At 52.3% G+C, this 20,745-nt stretch overlaps 2 protein-coding genes across 5 annotated transcripts; one reads left to right on the top strand and one right to left on the bottom strand.

The window, feature by feature from the left end:
* Window positions 1-1,067: 1,067 nt before the first annotated feature.
* On the top strand, window positions 1,068-15,091 carry L3MBTL2 (L3MBTL histone methyl-lysine binding protein 2). 3 transcript variants are annotated; one of them, XM_042892217.1, is made up of 17 exons: window positions 1,068-1,163; window positions 3,282-3,558; window positions 3,787-3,920; window positions 4,249-4,372; window positions 4,666-4,745; window positions 6,089-6,206; window positions 6,983-7,117; window positions 7,746-7,834; window positions 8,800-9,031; window positions 9,320-9,396; window positions 9,898-10,002; window positions 10,594-10,741; window positions 11,534-11,616; window positions 11,989-12,223; window positions 12,976-13,041; window positions 13,981-14,103; window positions 14,317-15,091. In XM_042892217.1, exons 1-17 carry the CDS (start codon window positions 1,089-1,091, stop codon window positions 14,424-14,426), a joined length of 2,211 nt encoding a protein of 736 aa, XP_042748151.1. In that variant the 5' UTR covers window positions 1,068-1,088; the 3' UTR covers window positions 14,427-15,091. The 3 variants fall into 3 exon arrangements, with proteins under 3 accessions (XP_042748151.1, XP_042748150.1, XP_042748152.1); XM_042892216.1 differs by having other exon boundaries at window positions 9,317-9,396; XM_042892218.1 differs by lacking the exon at window positions 12,976-13,041 and having other exon boundaries at window positions 9,317-9,396.
* Window positions 15,092-15,839: 748 nt separating this feature from the next.
* Window positions 15,840-20,719, bottom strand: CHADL (chondroadherin like). Of its 2 annotated transcripts, XM_042892220.1 has the most exons (5): window positions 19,978-20,719; window positions 19,338-19,500; window positions 17,596-19,260; window positions 16,831-16,997; window positions 15,840-16,565 (listed from the first exon to the last, which is right to left on the bottom strand). In XM_042892220.1, exons 2-5 carry the CDS (start codon window positions 19,488-19,490, stop codon window positions 16,349-16,351), a joined length of 2,202 nt encoding a protein of 733 aa, XP_042748154.1. In that variant the 5' UTR covers window positions 19,491-19,500; window positions 19,978-20,719; the 3' UTR covers window positions 15,840-16,348. The 2 variants fall into 2 exon arrangements, with proteins under 2 accessions (XP_042748154.1, XP_042748153.1); XM_042892219.1 differs by lacking the exon at window positions 19,978-20,719 and having other exon boundaries at window positions 19,338-19,907.
* Between the last annotated feature and the right edge of the window lie 26 nt (window positions 20,720-20,745).

Raw genomic sequence — 20,745 nt, 5'->3', positions numbered from 1 at the left:
ATGTTAAAGAAGGGAGCTCCCAGTCACGATGACCATGGATAGGTCCACTGAATCTCCCCCTGAGAGAACCAGCCAGTGAATCAACTACAAAGTAATCCTATGTTTACCGCTGCAGGATTTGGTGGACAGCAATATCAGCATGGGAAGGAGCTGAACAGGCCTCTGAGCAACCTGATCGAGCTGTAATTCCTGTTCACTGCTGGGGAGTTGGACTAGATGACATTTCAAGGTCCCTTCCAACTCAAATAATTCTATGCTTCTATGAAAAATGTAGGAGAGCTGGATGTGGGGATGGAGCATTTACATACTTTTTGCAGTTTTCAGTGGAAGTAAGAATTTCCAAGGAAAATGCAGGCCTTCTCTTCTCCAAGCTAAACAAGCCCAACTCCCCCAGTCTATCTTCATAGCAGAGGTGCTTCAGCCCTCCAAGCATCGGCGTGACCCTCCTCTGGACCTGCTCCAGCAGTTCTTCCTGTACTGGGGGCCCCAGGCTTGGACACAGTACTCCAAACAGAGTCTCACAAGGGCAGAGTAGAGGGAAGCAATCCCTCCCTCCCTCTCCCTATCAGCCATCCCTTGTTGTTTAGATACTTACCGCTGGGTCTTAGCAGAGTAGAAATATTCTTTTTTCTTTCTTTCTTTCTTTCTTTTTTTTTTTTTTTTTTTTTTTTTTTCTATCTACTATGCCAACACATTGAAGTTGATAAACCAAAGTTTGGCATGAAAGACAACAAATGCTAGAGATATGAAGAGACAGTGCTTCCTGCCTACTCTTAACTGGGAGCTGGGATGAGGGATGTTGCTAGTGGGTCAACTAAGACCACGGTACTTTTCTACGGTGGGGGGGAGGGAAGCTGTCTTTGCATGAAATGATTGCAAGCTGAGGTTGAATCACCAGCTGCTCTTTGGAAGGCGGGAAACATGGAACGGTGCGGCCGCCGTAAGGCGCCACGCTCTTCCGCCTTCTCGCGGAAATCGAACTACGCCTCCCGTCGTGCCCCGCGGGGAGCGCAGGGGGAACAAGCTCTTCGCTGATTGGCTTCTTTTCTTCCACCTGCGGCCAATCAGATGCGCGGCTGCTGGGGGGGATGTGCTCCACGCGCGTGAGGCGGGCTAGCGTCCTGGGAGCCATGGAGCAGGAGCAGCAACAGCAGCAGGGGGAGGTGAGCGGCGGTGGGGTCGGGACGGCGCCGCCAGAGGCCTCCTGCTCCGACAGCGGAGCGCTGTGCAAAGCCCCACAGCACAGGCTGCGGGGCCCGGGCCGCCTCGTGTCCCGCGGGAGGCGCGCGGTGCGGGCTGTGGCGGCCGTGTAACGGCTGTTTGCGGGCGGTCCGCCTCCCCGTGTGGCGTCCGGTGTGGCTTCAGCGGGCCGTGAGGGTGGGGAAGAGACGGGGGCACTGCGGGTGTTCCCGCTCGGTAGCGCGTCTCTGCTTTCAGGCCCTTTTGGTTCCGGAGCAGCGATCCGAAGTTCTTTGCTTCCTGCGAGCTGAAGGGAGGTGCGAGCACAGAAGGGGCTGAGCTGCACAGTTCCTAGTGCCTCCCCTTGCAGTGCTCGCTGTGTTGATGCTGTCTTCTTGCTGCTGTCTTGCGAATTCCTAGCACCTTTTCTCAGGTTGTTTTGCCCTTATTCTTAGCTTGAGGCTTTTCTGGTCGGCTCCTTCAGTTCCCGTGTCTCTGCTCTCACGGTAACAGCTCAGGATCTGAGCCTGCCCGGATGCCAGGTGTGATCGGATGCAGAGACGTGGTTGTAGGGAAGGGCTCTTTAATAAAAGGTGACCTGTTGAGACAGCTTCTGAACTGAGGTCAGCTCTGGTTTATGCAGTTTCCAAAGGACATAAACTCAACTCTGAAAAAAGTTGGCCAGCTGATCACAGAAACACCAAGGTTGGAAAAGGCCTTCAAGATTATCCAGCCCAACCATCCACCTGTCACCAATAGTGCTTACTAAACCATGTCCCTCAACACCAAATGCAAACGTTCCTTGAACACCTCCAGGGTCAGTGACTCCACCACTTCCCTGGGCAGCCCATTCCAGTGCCCGACCACTCTTCCAGAAAAGAAAAGTAGTATATCCTAAAATCTGATGTTTTGTTAGTTTTGGTGGCCAGAGCGTGTAACTTGGTACTCTATGGGAAGCTGACAGTGGCTTTGATGATGGTGTGTGCACTGCTGTGCAGTTGTTGAAAGAGACAGTGGCTGGAAGGACGTGGGCTCTTTCCGTCTTTGTCAGTGTGCCTGTGAAGTTCCCTGCATTCATCCCACATTCCTCAAACTTTATGTCGCTGCAGCTCCATGGCTGTGTTTTTTACTCTTGGGAAGCAACGTACAGCATACAGTCTTCCTCTAAGGGAACTTGTTGCAGGAGGAGCAAGGCCAAGTGCAGGGTGCTGCACTTGGGCCGGGGTAATCCCACGTATTTATACAAAGTGGGAGAAGAACCCTTTAAGAGCAGCCCTGCAGAGAAGGACCTAGGGGTCCTGATGGATGAGAAGCTGGACATGAGCCAGCAGTGTGCGCTTGCAGCCCGGTAGGCCAACTGTGTTCTGGGCTGCATTAAAGAAGGGGTGGCCAGGAGGAACAGGGAGGTGATTGTCCCCCTCTACTCAGCTCTTGTGAGGCCCCATCTGCAGTACTGCGTCCAGGCCTGGGGCCCTCAGTACAGGAAGGACGCGGAGCTCCAGGAGCGGGTCCAGAGGAGGGCACTAAGATGATGAGAGGGCTGGAGCACCTCTGCTATGAGGAAAAGTTGAGGGAACTGGACTTGATTAGCTTGGAGAAGAGAAGGCTCTGGGGGGACATCATTGTGGCCTCCATATTTGAAAGGACTGTATAAACAGGGTGGAGAACAACTGTTTATGAGGGTGGATAGTGAAAGGACAAGGGGGAATGGTTTTAAACTGAGACGGGAGGTTTAGGTTAGATATTAGGGGGAAGTTTTTCACTCAGAGGTGGTGGTGCACTGGAACAGGTTGCCCAAGGAGGCTGTGGATGCCCCATCCCTGGAGGCATTCAAGGCCAGGCTGGATGTGACTCTGGGCAGCCTGGTCTGCTGGTTGGAGACCCTGCACATAGCAGGGGGTTGAAACTCGATGATCACTGTGGTCCTTTTCAACCCAGGCTGTTGTGTGATTCCTTAAAGTCCTGAATTTGAGATTGTTGCATGGATTTCTTGCACAGTCCAAGGCTTCTCTGTGGTCCTGAAGGCCTCCCAGCAGTGAAGGCAAGCTTGTGAATGTTTGGCATAAAATGTCTGTTTGAAAGCAGTCAGTTTCTTTTGTTAGGTGGTGTCTTCCACTAGCAACAAAACTTCATCTTTGGAGAGGGTGGAGGAGGAAGGTGAGGAGGAGGAGGAAGAGGAGGAAGAGGATGACTTGGACATCTTTGGAGGCTATGACAGCATCCGGAGCTACAACAGCAGCATGGGCAGTGACAGCAGCTCCTGTCTGGAAGAATCTAGTGATGATGAGGTGGCAGATCGGGAACTTGGAGATCTTCCACTCTCCCCTGTGCACCAGCCACCCACGGGCCGGATTACAGAAGACAGTGGCTCTGAGCCAGGTAGTGCCCATTCTGGTGTGTGTGATGGAAGGAATGAGGGCTGGTGGAAAGCAAAGGGTGTGTGATTTCCTTCTGAGTATGCTCTGGGAGCAGAACTGGGCTGAGACTGCAGGTTCTGGATTACATGGGGGACCCGCTATGTGCAGTGGGGATTGCCTGGGCTTAGATCTGTCACTTGTAAAGCATAGACCCTGCTAACTGCTCATGTTTCTGTGCTTTTCCTCTCAGCTGTGTGCGAGATGTGTGGGATTGTGGGAACCAGGGAGGCTTTCTTCTCCAAGACCAAACGTTTCTGCAGTGTCTCCTGCTCCAGAAGTTACTCCTCGAACTCCAAGAAGGCCAGCATCCTGGCCAGACTGCAGGTGAGTTAAAACCCATCCTCCTTCCCCGGGGATGGAGCAGAATGCCCCTGTGTACAGGAATGGATTTTTGCTGTCTAGTGAGGTCTCAGGTTGCTATTAGCAGTGGTTTCTTATTTCCGATGAAGCCCCCAGGGAAAAGCATAGCAGTTGAGAGGTGTTGTTTCTTAGAAGCTGGGGAAGGACATAGTTATATTTTATTTGTTGTATCTTCTAGTTCCTGAGAGCACTGTAGTAACCTGAAAATGGTCTCTGGAGAGATGTGCATCTCCTGCTGGCCAGTTGCAAGCTTCTCTTTCTTCCTATTCCACTAATGTTCCTTCTTTTGTAGGGGAAGCCGCCAACGAAGAAAGCTAAAGTCCTGCACAAGGCAGCCTGGTCTGCCAAGATCGGGGCCTTCCTCCATTCCCAGGGCACAGGGCAGCTGGCAGATGGGACGCTGACAGGCCAGGATGGTAAGTGTAGGCAAGTCATGAGGAGGTACATCTTTAGGAGGTGTGACTGCGAGATGCTTCACTCTGATTTCTCCAGAGATGTTGGAGCCCCAGAGGTGGCCCCAAAACTCCATTTCTCAAGAGCAAGTGACACCACTTATGGGATCTAGCTGCCCTTCAGGGAAAATGCACTCGAATACAGAGTCCCTGCTCACTGGGTGGCGTGGTGGCATGTTGTGGTCTGGAGGTAATAGAGTACTGTGTGCTTTTAGATAAAGCTCTTTGCCTTACTTTCTTCTGTTGTCTGTTTCTAGCACTAGTCCTGGGCTTTGACTGGGGAAAGTACCTGCAGGAACATGGCTTCAAGGCAGCTCCAGTCAGCTGCTTCAAACACGTGAGTTCTTTGCTGTGCCTCACAGTGTGCGTGGTACACGTTGCATGCACTGGGCTCTGTGGTGGTGAGTGGAGAGAGGCCTGGGGAGAGGCCTGTTTGAGCACTGTTTGTGAGGAAGGGAGCTGGGGTTTCTCACAGCCACGAGTGGGAGGGAGTCCCGTGGGGGGAACCTTTAATTTCAAGGGTGGAAGCAGAGGAGTACTGCCAGTGGTGATGTGTCTTTACTGGGGTGGGTTTGACTGGGTTGGATGGCAGACAGTTCCCAGCTGCCTCTGTGATTTCTGTGGGTAAGTACCACACGCAGTGATGTGCAAGGAGGAGCAATAACTGTTCCTCCAGCAGGTCTGCTTCCTCTGACAGTGATTGGCAAGCCCTGTGAGCCAAGGAGCCAAGGCAGAAAAAATGGAAGGATAGCAGCAGCTATATTCTCTCTCTGTTAAAATAATTTGTTCTGTGTTTTGTTTTTGCTTCTTTTTTTTTTTTAGCGTTTTGATCTGCGATTAGTATTAACAAAATTGGTTTTTTTGAGTATAGATCAGGAAGATGATGGCAATTTTATTGATGATTTGGGATTTTCATACTATAGAACGGCAGCAAGATAGGTCACCCTGAAAAGTAATGCCTCTTAGTTCCATGGAAACTACAAAAGATGCAAAGAGCACAAGAACAGTATTTGGTAGAGCAAATTCTCAACTACAAAGCACTATAAAACCTGGTCACCACCATTAGCTGAATCATAGAGATGAGCTGATGGAGACACTCTTCATTTTGTGGTGTGGCAGCAATACATGGCTATCTGGGACCTGGCTTGTCTTTCACATTGCTGTCTCCTGTGCTGAAATGCAGTACCCACACCTCACTATGCTCACATCCACTGTTTACTCTCTGCAACTGTTCAGCAATCATCAATGAATGTCAGTGGGTGCAGTTTTTTCCACATGGAGGAATTCAGTGACACACCTTTGCTTCATCCACACTTCCATGTCAGATGTCATTTTGTCAAACTGCCCCTCTGCTGCCCTCTGTCACGCGGCAACAGAATGGGATGGAATGTTGGCAGGAAGGTACAGCCTCTGCTGCTGTATCACTGTGGGCCAAGTAATGAAGTAGGAGGCATTACTTTCAGAGCAGCTCTCCTAATTTGAGATGGTAGAACAGCCAGCAATGAAAGAATACTTTTCTACCTCTTGGGATCTTCTATAAACACCCCAATGAAACGTTGGTCACAGTTTGGTTGCTGCTGGCAGGTACAGGAGGGATGAAGCATGCAAATCTTTTGTCTAAGGTGAAAGTGCTCAGACTGCCAATGTCCCTTTGCCATTGTGGCTGCCTCTATTCTTTAGGTGCCGCTCTTTGATCAGTGGGATGACGTGGTGAAAGGTATGAAAGTGGAGGTGCTGAACAGTGATGCTGTGCTCCCCAGCCGAGTGTACTGGATTGCATCCGTCATCCAGACTGTAGGTATGCCTCCAGTGCAAATGCCAGCAGCCAGGCACAGCTGACTGCTGGGGGAAACTTGAGTGAGAAGAACAGAGCTGGTCATGTAAAGCATCAGCTCTTTGGAGCTCAGCAATTCATGGAATCATAGAATGGCCGGGGTTGAAAAGGACCACAGTGGTCATTGAGTTTCAACCCCCTGCTATGTGCAGGGTCGCCAACCAGCAGACCAGGCTGCCCAGAGCCACATCCAGCCTGGCCTTGAATGCCTCCAGGGATGGGGCATCCACAGCCTCTCTGGGCAGCCTGTTCCAGTGCGTCACCATCCTCTGGGTGAAAAACTTCCCCCTAATATCTAACCTAAACCTCCTGTTTCGGTTTAAAACCATTCCCCCTTGTCCTATCTCTACCTGCCCTTGTAAACAGCCGTTCTCCCTCCCATTCATAAGCTCCCTTCAAGAACTGGAAGGCCAAAATGAGGTCCCTCCAGAGCCTTCTCTTCTCCAAGCTAAACAAGTCCAGTTCCCTCAACCTTTCTTCATAGAAAGAAATTGCTGAGGGATTTTGGAACAGGAAATACCGTGGTATAGAAGAGGGAGGAAGACAGCATCTGATTCCTTTTCTGGTTGCTGGGGTCCTTTGCAAGGACTGTTCCACCTCCATAATGGTTGGAGAAGCTCTGATAACCTGTGCGGAGTTCTGAATTCCTTGTTGTAGGGAAGAAACCTGTAGTACCCAAGACAGAGAAGAGAAATTATGTCCCTGATGCCTTTCTCTGGTTGTCTTCTCTATCCTGACAGGATACAGGGCCCTTCTGCGATATGAGGGCTTTGAGAATGATGATGGCCATGACTTCTGGTGCAATTTAGGCACAGTGGATATTCATCCCATCGGCTGGTGTGCCATCAACAGCAAGATCCTGGTGCCACCGCAAAGTGAGTGTGGGACAAGAGAGCCCAGAACACTGGCTTGGCTGCCTTTGGTTATGCATGGTACAGTGGGATGGGCACTCCTACCCACAGCTCTACTTGTGCTCTGCTGTGACAGTTGGGGTTGTTCAGCCTGCATCTCCGTGTGGCTGACCCGGGGGCTGCTGGGTGCCGAGCTGCTGTGTCACATCTGTGAAGGGATCCTAATGAATGTAGTCCTTCTTCCTTCTGACCTTCACAGAAACTATGTTTAGTTTTTGGAGGTTCATCTTGGATGCTGTTTCTGAGCGACACACTGGCTCCAGTTCTTGCTCAGCTAGCAGTTAGGAGAAGGAGGCTAGTTTAGCAAGATTCTGGCAAGTGGGCTTCTTTGGTATGACTTACATGTTCCCTGTAATACCACTTCCACATCCAGATGGGTGGAGCTGGATGTCAGCTTGGCGCAGTCCCTTCTGTGGTGGTGATCCCTCACAGGCCATCGTGAGGGTGAGCTGCAGAGTAGAGTCTGTCTGAGAGCAGAGAGTGTTGGAGTGTGAAAGCCTTCTCGTACAGATGAACTCTCCTCACTGAAGAGGAAGGGTGTAGCACAGTCCTTTGGTCATAAAGAGATGCTTTTTCCCTTATGCATGTCTAGCTATCCATGCCAAGTACACTGACTGGAGAAGCTACCTCATGAAAAAATTGGTGGGAGCCAGGACCATCCCGGTGGATTTCCACATCAAGGTGAGACCTTGGTGAAGGCAGTGCTTCCTTTATTGCTTCTCAGGAAGCTGAGATGGTTTTTGCTGCTTGTTCCTGGAACACAGCAGAGAGCTCACGCTATGGAAGGTGGTGGAGGCAGGCAGATGTTGTCTGTGTGTTTCTTCTCCCAGCATTCCACTCCCACCTGCTGAGCAGAAATGGGGAGCACCTTCCCTTCAAAGATGGGCATTCAGTTTAGGCTGATTGAAGTGTCAGAGTCCATTGAGAGTGCTCTGAGTAATTCTGTAGCACTCTGAGATCTCCAGTGCCAAAAAGTCAGGTGTTCTATAAGTCCCTTTGGGTATTTGCAGGTGAGTACAGATAGGCTGTTATCAACAAGTTGCAGGTCTCCAAATAGTCCATCAGAAGGCAGCCAGTGACTCATTGGGTCTGTCTGTAGCATAACTCCAGTGTTGGAGGTAGAGTTGGCAGGTGGTTTATCATGTTGCTCAACCTTTGATCACAGTAAGATAGCGAAAATAAGGACCTGACCTCTTGAAGTCTACTGAAAATCCTATTATCCTTTGGGAAGCTGTACCTCTCTGTTCCCACCCTTGAAACCTTTATGGCCTCTCTTAGGGCTGAAAAAGGCACGCAACTCCCCATTCAGTTCCTGCTGAACAGAGAAGTGATGTTTTTCTCACCTTCCATAATATTCCACATGCTGGCTAAGCATGGCTCCTGGTCTGCGGTACCTGTTGTAAAGCCACAGGACCAAGGGAGGTTTAAGGTGGATGTGCCCAGCCATGCTGTCATGTTGTGGGGCTGGCAGCTCCCTGTGCCTCTGCTGAATTCAGCCCCATGCAACACTTGCCAGAGATTTGGGCAGCTTTGGGCAGTGAAATGAGCTGAGCAGAGTGTGTGTGAAGGGGAAAGCCGTTTCTTTGAAGCCTTTGGGGAAGGAAGGCACTGTGTGCAATCGCCTCACCTCTTCTTGTTGTTGCCAGATGGCAGAGAGCATGAAGTACCCGTTCCGGCAGGGCATGCGGGTGGAGGTGGTGGATAAGAACCACGTGTCCCAGACACGCATGGCAGTGGTGGACACTGTCATCGGGGGTAGACTGAGACTCCTCTATGAAGATGGTGACAGCGATGATGACTTCTGGTGCCACATGTGGAGTCCCCTCATCCATCCTGTGGGCTGGTCACGGAGAGTGGGCCACAGCATGAAGAAGACAGGTAGGGATCAGGCTCCCACATGCATCTTTTGCTTTGCTATTGCTGCCCGGCTCTACTGTTAACACCAGTCCCATCGTGGTGGAAGATCAGGCATTTGTTTTTGTATGAGCTCTGTATCACAGCCTGTTAGAGGAAGATGTAGAGGGATTGACCTGTATTATTCATCTGATCTGATCTTCTTTAGCTTTTGAGTTCTCACAGATAACTGATAGCCAGCATGTTTTCTTGCTGCATTTGCTGCAGGTTTCTCACTTCTTTTGTGTTTTTTTTCCCCATTCCTTCCAGAAGAAAAGCGCAGTGACATGGCAAACCACCCCACCTTCCGGAAGATTTACTGCGATGCTGTTCCCTACCTGTTTAAGAAGGTAGGACAGGTCTTGCTTTCTGCCATGGCTACAACACAGGGAGCAGTGATGCCACTTCCTTGAGTATATGTTGCTTTGTGGGCAGTTAAGGGTGATTGGTCTGTTCCCCTCACAGCTATAGGACAGTGAAGTATTTGGGGTGTCAAGGCAGGGGAAAGTCAGAATAATAAGGCAGGAAAACTAAAAGATGGCCTCAGATTGAGGAGCTCAACTGAGTAGTGAGCAGATGCTCAGAGTTTTGAGTGGGAGTAAACAGGTGGGGCCTGAGATCAGAAGGAGACTGCTGCAGAGCAATAGCCAGATGCTCGGTCTGGCCTGAGTCTTGGCAGCAACTTGCTGGCATAAGGGCAGTATTGTGCTGTCTGCCTCCTTACACTGTATTTTAGTTCTTTATTTCCCCTCCCTTCTTGTGTTAATCCGGTTTGCATCTGGGGCAGTTGGTGTCAGGATGGGGCTGTCCCACACCCCTGACAGTACCTGGTGTTGTGGGCTCTCCTGTAGGTTCGTGCTGTATATGCTGAAGGTGGCTGGTTTGAGGAAGGCATGAAACTGGAGGCCATTGACCCTCTGAATCTGGGCAACATTTGTGTGGCCACTGTTTGCAAGGTAAGTTTTGGGTGGGGAAGAGGTCTTCTGGCTTTATCTGAGACATTCCAGCCTTTCCTCAGGTCTTTGCAAATGGATAGGACTGGGTAGAATTTTGCCTGGGAGACAGGAGAGCTGTAAAGTGGAGCTGTCAAGAGAAAGGTGGGCAGCTAGGATATGGAGGGTGTGAACTGGGGCATTAGCTCAGAGGTCTGGCAGGCTGATGAGATCAGTAGCTGGCCATTCACACCTACCTGAACAGCACGAAGATGAGCATGTGTGATCTATGAGCTAACTGTCCAAGGTGTGTGACTGGCAACAACCTTCACACCTCGGCATGCAGTAGGAAAGATCCTATCTCATAAAACTGATAGTGTCAGTTCCAGTCCTGCAGCAGTTGCTGCTCTGAGGATTAGCTTATGCTGGCTGACGTATCAGGAGAAGCTTCTGTGGATCCTGGAGCATATACTAAAATCTATTAAAATATACTAAAATACACTAAAAAATACTGCATTTCACTGTCTAGTGGCAATGGTGGTTCAGCTGTGGGTGCTGTGAGATCTTTTGAAAGGAGAGACTTGAGAGCACTTTTGCCTTTCACTCCTATCTTAGGTGCTCCTGGATGGATATCTCATGATCAGCATTGATGGAGCCACATCTGATGATGGCTCTGACTGGTTCTGCTATCACGCTTCCTCACATGCCATCTTCCCTGCCAACTTCTGTCAGAAGAACAACATTGATCTGACCCCTCCAAAAGGTGAGATTTGGATTCTGGCCTGTGGCAAAAACCTGTGCGCAGAATCTGCTGGACTGGGCTTTTCTGGGAAGTGGCAGATTGAGATGAATCAAAACCTCTGAGTTCCACCCTTCCTGGTTTTGGAGATCTAGCTGACTGGAGGAAAAGCTCTCCCTCAGTACCGAGTCTTGGTGAAATGAAGGAACGTCTCCAGAGGGCATCACTGTTAGTTTAGCACCTGAAGGATCATGGGGACAGGTGTACAATTCCAGGTGAATAACCAGCGGTGTAAAGGATAACAACGCTGGGAAGTGATAACGAGAGCTCTTGCTCTGTGACTCGGACCACTAGAAATGGCAGGAGCCACCTCTTCTTGCACAAATAAATCGAGTCTGATATGCCATCCCTCTAAGAGTGGATTTTACTGCCTCACCTGGCCATGCCCAAAAAGGCCTACTCTGAATGTGTGTTGCAGCATTTTGTGTAGTGCTGTTCTGTCTTCCTTTGATGTTGCTGTGGGTGGGATAAAGATTGCTTTTAGTGGTTTGCTTTCCATGTGCGATCAAATCCCTTCTTGATTGTTTCTCCTCACCTATTTCTGTGGTCTGATATATGATTGACATGAGTGTTGCATCTTTTCTCTCTGCCCACTGGAGGGAGGTGCTGGACTGCCATGGAATCTGTAGTCTAAGAGTATGTCCAAATCAGATTCACATGCTTTGGAGGTAGCTACTGTGCTTCTTTCTTGCCTTTTCTCTCAGCTGATCTGCCCGGTGGTTGTGTTTTTTCTCTGACCTCTTCTTCCTCCTTCAGGCCAAGATGCAAAGACTTTCAACTGGGAAAGTTACCTGGAAATGACAAAATCCAGATCTGTTCCGGCACGGCTCTTCAACACAGTGAGTGCTGCCCAGGAGAAGAGATGTGTTTGTAGTCAGCAAGAAAGGCCACAAGAGTTCTGTCTGTTGTAGAGTGGTTGAGGCTGGAAGGGGCTTCTGCGTACATCTGGTCCAACCTGCTTGAGCAGAGACACCTAGAGCAGGGTGCCTAGGCCCACGTCCAGATGGCTTCTGAAGGTCTGCAGGGAGAGAGGGAGGGAGATCCTACAGCCTCCGTCTGCAATTTCTGCCTGTGTTCAGGCTTGAGAGTGGGCTTTTTCTTTCTGCTTGCTGTAGGCAAGCCTGTAGCTGTTGCAGGGAACTGCTGTCCAGTATGGCTTTGGTCTGGATGCAATTGTCTTGAGTTTTCCTTTATGTTTTTAATGCACTCAGGACTGCCCAAACCACGGCTTCAAGGCAGGCATGAAGGTGGAAGCAGTGGATCTGATGGAACCCCGGCTCATATGTGTGGCCACGGTGAAGCGTGTAGTGCACCGCCTCCTCAGCATCCATTTTGATGGCTGGGACAACGAGTATGACCAGTGGGTGGACTGTGAGTCTCCAGACATCTATCCTGTGGGGTGGTGCGAGCTGACAGGTTACCAGCTTCAGCCGCCTGTTGTTCCAGGTGAGTGAAGACTTGACTCTGGTTTCTGATGCTGGAGGCAAAGGTGTCCTCCCTCCTTGTCTGTGAGCGGCTCCTCGTTTTGGCCCATTTGACAGCTTGGGCTGTGCTGGCTCCCACAAGTCCTTCTCTACAGCCGCACAAGCTTGCAACTGGCAGAGGAAGGAGTCTGTGGTGAGGAGAAAACAACCTGAGGTTTGAGGTTGGCTCAGGGTCCCCTCGGCATCCCCACCTGCACACCAACAGAGAGCTGCTTGTGCTGAAGTTGGGTAGAGTTCAGGTGGTCCTGTCCCTGCACAGCTCCCTCTTACTAAGCACACTACAGCCTTAGCCAGGTAGCAGGGGCACCTCGGGCACCGCTCCCTTATCTCATAATTTCTCTGACTGTGTGAAAGGTAAGAGTTTCCCTCTCAAGAGTTTGTTCCTTTCCTTGTCACAGGGAGGCCATTGCCTCACCTCTGCAGATTACTTCCTTTTGCATCCAAGCGACAGAGCTCATTTTCTCTGCCTGTTCCTGCCCAACGTGCACTAGGCCTCTCTCCCCTGTGCTGCCCCAGCCTGTCACCCTGTGCCCTCACGTGGAAGCACAGACAACAGCTGCACTAGGGCCTTGCTTTCCCCTCAGCCGGTTGTCTGGGGAAGAGGGCGCTGACTCGGGGGGACGGGTGTATCTTGTTTCTCGCTTATATCACTTCATCCCAGTTACCTACTGGTTGTGGGACTTGGCTTTCGTTTCCCTCTCGTCTCTATGGCAGAGCTCACAACTCCAGTGAAGGCCAAGGAGGTGCCCAAGAAGAGGAAGAAACCCTATGGAAAGAAGAGTGAGTGATGTTTGATTAGTGCCCTCCCGCTCGCTCGCAGGCTGGGCCCAGTGAGAGGAACCCTGTGTATGATCAGAGCAGGAGAGAGAGGCCTCGTCTTGCTGTGTTTGCTCTCAGTCAGCTCTGGGTGTGACAGCTCAGCTTCATCCTTCTTACTCGCCCCCATTACCCAAGAGCAGAGCGCTGTGCGTGTGTGGGAAGGCTCTGTCTCACAGTCTTTTCTGTTGGCTGAGGTACAAATGGCGCTTGTTTGCAGGCGTGAGGTGTGCTGCTTTCCCACCATGTCTGTGGTGAGAGGGAGTTTCTTGGCCACAGCTGGAGGGCAGCCAGAAAGCAGCCGTGGCTGCTTTGTGCTGCAGGAAAGAAAGCCTTCAGATGGCTGAAGAGGCCAGTAGTGGGGCTGGACTGTGTCACTGTTCTACCTTGTCCTTGTTGCTGTCGTTGTTGCAGTAGATATGGCAAGTCATGCATAGACGGGCAAGGAGTTCATTCCTGGGGGGTGGAGAGGAATGGACATCTAAAGAGTACACAGACACTGAACCTAAGTAAAAACGTCAGCTAAAATTGAAAATATCAGTGCTACAGTGTCCATGCCCTGGAGCCACCGTGCCCATTTCCTAGGGCTAGACCCAGACAGGTAAGCAAATCTTGCATGGACTCCAACAGGACCAGCTCCTGGGAATTTAAGCACATCCTGAAGTCCATTATCTCTAATGAAGGACAACACGGAGGAGCATACGTTGAAATGATGAATGTAGAGTTCTTCTTCAGTAGCTCCTTTCCTTTTTTTTTAAGTAACCAGTTGGCAGCTAATGATGGTGTAGTTTGCTGGTTGGTTGCGCTGGTCCCTGGCCTGTGGCTTCTCAGTGGAGCTGGGGTGCTGATCTAGCAGGGGAAAGAAGTGCACATTTTCCTATGCTTTGTTATCTCTTTCTTAAGGAAAAAAGTTACCTGCCAAAAGCCGCACCATCAAGCAGACGGTCAAGAAGCCTCCCGTCTCACGGCTAAAGCGAGAAGCAAAAGCTTCCAGCAAAGCTTTGCCAGATCCAGCACCTGACGAGAGTAAGGAAATGCGTGACTTGACCCTGTAGCAATGTGCAGCTCTGTGGTGCTGGGGAAGGGGGTTGGGTAGGGTGCTTGGTGTGCATGGGGTGGGGTCTCAGAAGAGTTCCTGCTGCTCATAAAGGCTTAATTTCAGCTTTGCGTGGACAGATAGAAGGTGGACCACACTGGCTTTCCCTGTATTGATTTCCCCTTCTCTTTTTCCTTTGCTAGTCATTGCTGTGCAGGTGAAAGAAGAAACCATCGACCCCTTGGAGGCAGAGTTTGAAACCACAGAGCTTCCTGTTCCTATCAGCAGCATAAAGCAGGAGGACACAGACTGATCTTGGAGCGTCCTGCGGTTGCCTCACTTCATCTGTGGCCCTTTGGGAAAGGTCCTGTCAGTGAGAAGTAGAAGACTTAGAGGGGCCTTCTCTCTTTGTGGCAGGCCACCCTGCATCATCACATCTCTGCTTTCTTGGTGAGCAAGAAGATTGCCCCCAGGCCTTTAACTTTAAGCCTTAGCAAATAGACTCAGAAAAGCCTCAGGCTTGCAGAGGAGCATGAATGGGTAGCTGCTGGCAGTGTGCTCCCTGCCCCAAAGGCATCTTTTCGAGCAGAAACCGCTGATGGGGACAGAGGCTGCCAAAACACAAGAGGGCAATCTGGGCTCTCAGCTGCAGCTGGAGGTGTCAAAGATGTGATTTGAGATGATGTGTGCAGGTCACACGTGTCAGGGAATCAGCTGCTGTGCTGTGCTCTCTGGGTGCAGCCGCTGCCTTTGGGAAGGAGAGGAAGAGTGGAAAAGGTGAAAAGGGAAAAGGAATGATGATGCCTCTTAAGAGAGCAAGAGAGCTCTTTGTGTACCATCACTTCTTGCTTTGGAACCCAGAACTGCAGTGTGTATGGTGCACAGTTTGAGATTTTTATTTTTTAGTAGTTCTACTGTAAATTTGATCAACAATATGTATCCTAAGGCCCTGTGGATTAAATGAAGGAAGAAGCCAAAGGCTTGCGTCATGTTTTCCAGAATACTAGGGCAACCCAAACTGGGGAGCAGAAGAACAAATCGGAAAGGTCAAGTAGCAACAGAGACAAAGAAGCTTTCTAAATACTCCTGTGAGCTTTGTACAGGTGGGGAAGTGCCTGTCTTGTCTGTGGTGCTACAGGCCCTGTGTGGCTGCAGCACATCTGCCTTGTCAAATGCTGCAGGGAAATGACAGCTGTGCAGGACAGTGTCTTAGTCATGAAATGGCTGCCTTGTCCACGCGCCCCTCTCCAGTTTCCAGGCAAGAGCCTGCAGTGCCAAAATAGTTCGTGCTTTGGAAAGTGCTTTTTGACAAAATAATCATAATAAAATGGCAATGATGGCAAAACTAGTTAGTAAACACGGGAGAGAGTGAAATACAAGTGAAAAAATTGTGGAGGATCAGTGTCAAAGCTGATGGGTGAACTGGGCCATTGCAGTCTGCCCTGTAAATATCTCCCTGGCTCTCTGAGGAAACTTCTGGCCCAAAAAGGGCCAATAGAAAAGTGTTATGGAAGCAGCCTGTTGTGGGGTGTTAATGAAGGCAGGGAAGGGGGTGTCCCTGCAAACCCCCTGCAGGGGGATCCTGTTCTGGGGCAAAAGCAGAGTGTTTCCTCTCTTCCCCTCCCAGTGGTGCCAACCTATGGCCTGTTGTAGGGAATAGGCCAGGTACGCTGCTTATGAATGGGATGGGTGAACCACTGATCAAACTTTGCAAAAAGGAGAACGATTTCAATCTGCTTTTGTTTTAATTCTAAGGAGCAGCTGGGAATTCAGGCAGTGTTTTCTCTGATGAAAATTTTTAAGTTTTCTCCTCTAAGATTTGAGCCAGCATGGGATGCTAGAGCTGTTTCCAGTCTGTTTCAGCATTTCTGAACCTTTGAAAGCAGTCAAGGAGAAAGAACATTTGTGAATTCCAGCTTTTCCGCTCGGCTCTTGAAGGCTTGTGAAGGTAAAGCAAGCATATGGCTGTGCTGTTGGAGTCGTGAGATAAAGCACATGGCAGACACTGCAGAAGCTTTTACACAAGTCCTTTACAGGATAATGTGCCTCTGTGGTCTGCAAAGACAAACCTTGCATCTGTCATACTTGGCCAGGACAGGTCAGCATCACTCCACTGTGGCCAAGCTCTCTCCTTCATACCCTGTACAAGCTCTGTGTTGCTGCAGTGAGGACAAGCCCAGAAGACTGCTCTGACCATGTTGTAGGTACAACCCTGTAGCACTTCGCATACGTTTCCTAAGCTTTGTTTTTCCTGAAGCCTCTGGATGGTGCTTTTTCTGATCTCTTCTTCTTGCTGGGTTTCCTTGCAGCCTTAGACTTGTCAGCACTGGCTCCTCTGGCTCTCCAGCCGGGACAGTTTTGGAAAGTGGTGGAAAACTTCACCTTCTGCCCCTGGGCTTCTGCAGGGGATGCGCAGGTGGCCCCAGTACGCAAGTTGAGTTTCTTAATCCACCTGGAAATGAGGCAGAAAATCAGAGGAGGAGCAAAAGATGAGGCAAAACTGCATGTGAGCGGGTATGAATTGTTGCAAAACCTCTTGCTCAGGGCCTCCCCTGCCTAGGCTTGGAATATCTGCTCATCCCAGTGCATCACTGCTCTTCTTACACTCTTTTTGCCACACAGATGTGTATTTGTGGGCTAGACCTCCCTGCTGAACCCATGTCACCAGTTGGGCAGCTCTGAGTGTCCCTGTGACTGTGTCCCCTCACAGCACTCACCTGTACAATGGTAGCAGCCGGCAGTCGCAGTGGAAAGGCAGGTCCCTCAGATTGAGGATTTCCAGCCCTGTGAAGTTGCTCATGTTAGGAATGTTGCTCATTTTGTTGCTCTCCAGATGCAGGCTTTTGATCTTGGGTCCAAGTCCAGCAAAGGCACTGGGGGAAATCTGCAATAGAACAAGAGTGTGGCAAGGGGATCACTGTTAAGAGGAGCAAACTCTGCTTCACAGCCACGCTGGAGAGCTGAGAGCCTGTCCTGAATTTGGAGCACCCATGAAAGAGTAGCTCTAATCAGCAGTGACTATGGGTTGTGTTCTAGGACTCACTAGATCCTACCCAATGTTTCTGGGAAGAAGATGATGTACAGGTCATAGAGTGATCTGGGCACTGTTAAGAGGTGCATGGTCTGTGTGAGATCGGTATTAGCACCAAATTCTTGACAAGGAGAAATTCAGGGTTATAGCATAGGAGTCCTACAGGAGGGATCATCAAAAGAGGAGAAATTGGGATTGAGGAAGGAGCGGTTTGAAGAAGGGTTACAGGAATGATCTGTACCCTGCCAGCATTTGCTGTCTTTAATGAACAGGGAGTGAGGCTGTCCCAGGTCAGCTGGGGGGGGAGGCAGAAGCAAGACACAGCTCCATCCCAGCACAAGGAAGCTTCTCCCCCTGGCTGAGCTGTGGAGTGTCTCCCGAAGCTTTGGGAGCCTGGGGACTTTCAGGGGGTAGAGGTTCCTACAGGGGCCTGTCCCCTGCTCACACGCACCTGCTCCAGCCCCATGTTGTCCAGATAGAGGTGCTGCAGGCTCCCAGCCACCGGCAGGAAGGCGCCATCCCTGATGTCCTTAATGGGGTTTCGGGACAGCTTCAGTTCGGTCAGGGCAGGCAGGTGCTGCAGAGATGATGTGGGTACCTCCTCCAGGGAGTTCCTCTCCAGGTGCAGCTTCTCCAGCATCTTTGTGGCAGCCAGGGCAGCAGGGCCAATGCTCCTGATGACATTTCCAGCCAGGCTCAGCCAGCGCAGCCCCGCCAACCCTGCCAGGTCACCTTTGGCCAGCTCCCCAATGGCATTGTGCTGAAGGTGGAGGGAGAAGAGGTTGGGCAGGAGCTGGAAGGCACCCGAGGGCACCTGCATGAAGGCGTTGTGATCCAGGTGCAGGTAGGCGAGCTGTGGGACCCCCTCAAAGGCAGTGGGCACCAAGGTGCTGAGCTGGTTGTCAGAGAGGTAGAGGTAGACCAAGCTGGGCAGACCCCGCAGCGCCCCAGGGTGCAGCTCTGTGATACCACAGCTCTGCAGGTGGAGGGACACCAGTTCCTTCAGGCCCAGGAAGGCACCCGCAGGCACCATGCCCAGGGCATTTCGGCGTAGGTCGAGGAGCTGGGTGTCTGTGGGGAAGCCACGAGGGATCTTCCGCAGGCCTCTGTTCTCACAGTTTGCGTGGTGGAATTCAGGGGAGCAGGTGCAGCCCATGGGGCATGGCCCACTCGTGGTTCCCCCAGTCTGCACCCAGGGCACAGTGGGATTGGGGACGGGCACCTGGGGCTGCCCACACTTCATCTCAGAGGGCCGCAGGGAGTCAAGGGGTCGGCCCTGGAGGGCTGCGGGGGCCACGCAGGTCCCCTCTGTCTGCACTCTTGCCCGCCCCATCCAGCGGTGGAAGGGGAGCAGGAGGCAGGAGCAGAGCAGGGGGTTCCCGGCCAGGCTGATCCTCACCAGCCCCCCAGCCCCCACCAAGGCGGGGAGGCCCCGCAGCTGGTTGTGTGCCAGATCCAGCGTCCTCAGCAGGGGGCTGTGGGAAAAGGCATCAGGTGCCACGTCCTGCAGGGCCGCATGCTCCAGGGAGAGGTGCTGGAGGGAGGCCATGGCCACGGCCTCCTCAGCCAGGTAGGTGATGGGGTTGTGGCCCAGCTCCAGCCGTGTGGCCTCACTCAGCCGTGCCAGAGCCTCGCTGGGCAGCGCCTGCAGCTCGTTGTGGTCCAGGCTGAGCCTGCGCAGGGCGGGCAGGGCCGTGAAGGCTTCACTGCCCAGCACATGGAGGGCGTTATGGGACAGCCGGAGCCACCTGAGGCTCTGCAGGCCCTGAAAGACCATGTCTGGGAGGTAGACCAAGGCGTTCTCCCTCAGATCGAGGAGGGTGAGGGACGCCAGCCGGCTAAAAGCGCCCGGCTGCATTTCCTCCAGGTTGTTCTGCCGCAGGATGAGCTGCTGCAGGGAGGACAGCCCGTCCAGGGCTTCCTGGTAGAGGACAGCGATGCTGTTGGAGGCCAGGTTGAGGTGAAGCAGCCGCCCCAGCCCCCGGAATGCCCCTTCCTCCACCCTTTCCAGCTGGCTGTTGCTCAGGTCCAAGCGTGTGAGGTAGGGCGTGCTGAGGAAGGCTCCGGCTGTGACCACCTTGAAGCTGTTGCCCCGCAGGTCCAGCTGCTTGGTGAGCTGTGGGTCATGCAAAGCACCGTGTCACCGCGGGGCTGTGGCTCACCCCCTCCCATGCCCAACGGTTCCTCACCCACCTCGGGGATGGTGTCAGGTATGGCTGTCAGGTTCTGGCTGAGGCACAGGACGTGTGCACGGAGGTTGTCACAGACGCAGACTGCAGGGCAGCGGGCTGCAGTCGTCCCTCCCGGTGCCAGAGCCAGCACCAGTGCCAGCAGGAGCAGCTCCATGCTGGGGCACCTGCGGCCGAGGAGAGGAAGAGGTGAAGGAAGGCAGCAATGCTTTTCTCACCCCAAACAGTACGGGGCTTCGGTGGGAACTGATGGGGCAGCCGCTTTTTGTGGCGCACACGAGGCCACTGGCTTTGAGCAGCCATTCTGAGCCGCCACGCTGCGCTCAGGTCTCCTCCAGCCACGCTGTGGAATAATGCTCAGCTCTGTTCAGCGGCAGCAAGGAGCGGGTTGGTTTTGGCAAGGCGTCAGCGAGCTTCATCGGAGGGTACCGGAGAGGGGCCAGGGCTAGGGGGAGCACAGAGGGCTCCCACCACCGCTGTGCAATGGGGCCGACAGGGCTCAAACACGTGGGAGCCACCGTGCTGTCCACCCTCTCACCCCGATCCCGGCTCTGCTCTCCTCGCCCTCGCACTGCGGTCACATCCCCCCGGCGACACAGCAGCCCCAGGACACCAGCGCTGCCCTCCCCCTCTTTTCCACACACCTTTTGGGCTTCACGCAGCGGGTCCCAGGTCCTCGAGAGACGGCAAGGAACGAGGGGAGAAGCTGTTGCGTCCTGCGGCTGCCCGGCTCCTGCAACACCGCCCGCCTCTCCGTGCCTGCGCCGGTATTTGCAAAAGCAAGCGCTGAAGGGGACGCCTTGTGTCCCTTTCCCAGCAGCGCTGGCTGGAAGCAGCCAGGAAGGGGGGAGGAGGCAGCGGCTCAGCCGTCACCTCCTCGTCACCTTACGGGACTGGGATTCTGGGCGGCTGCAGGCGGCACGATGGGAAGCCGGCTGCGGGGCAAAATGTTTTAGCTCTGCCTGCAAGGAGTCCAGTCCTGCTCTCTCTCCTTACCACAGGATCGCTGCACGCAGCCGGAGCTTTTCCTCCCCTCTGCCACCGCTGCTTTGCTGCGCTTAGAAAGTTCGAATTAAATACGCTGCCTCTGGGGTTTGGTGCACAAGGCAGGCTGAAGCAGCACTGCTGTCACCCCCACCTCAGCCTGATTTTCACATTCCAGAGCAACAAGTGCTCAAGGATCCCACACGAGAGCCACAGGAGGGCTGGGACCGTAGAAATTACAAACTGTTTTACTTCTTGTTTGCTCCCTCCACCTTGCAGTAACACTTCTGTTTGCAGGTGTTGCCAAAGGAATAAAAGGGGACCAAGGAAAGGAGGCAGGGCCCAGCCTTAGCACAGAGCTGAATGCTGCCATCACAGCCTCCATTCCATTCCATTCCATTCCATTCCATTCCATTCCATTCCATTCC

This window comes from Lagopus leucura, unplaced genomic scaffold (assembly GCF_019238085.1).
Source record: "Lagopus leucura isolate 7727_CA_CO unplaced genomic scaffold, USGS_WTPT01 70-28_obj-0_obj, whole genome shotgun sequence".
Lineage (NCBI taxonomy): Eukaryota > Metazoa > Chordata > Aves > Galliformes > Phasianidae > Lagopus > Lagopus leucura.
This window is presented reverse-complemented; position numbering and strand designations above follow the sequence as displayed.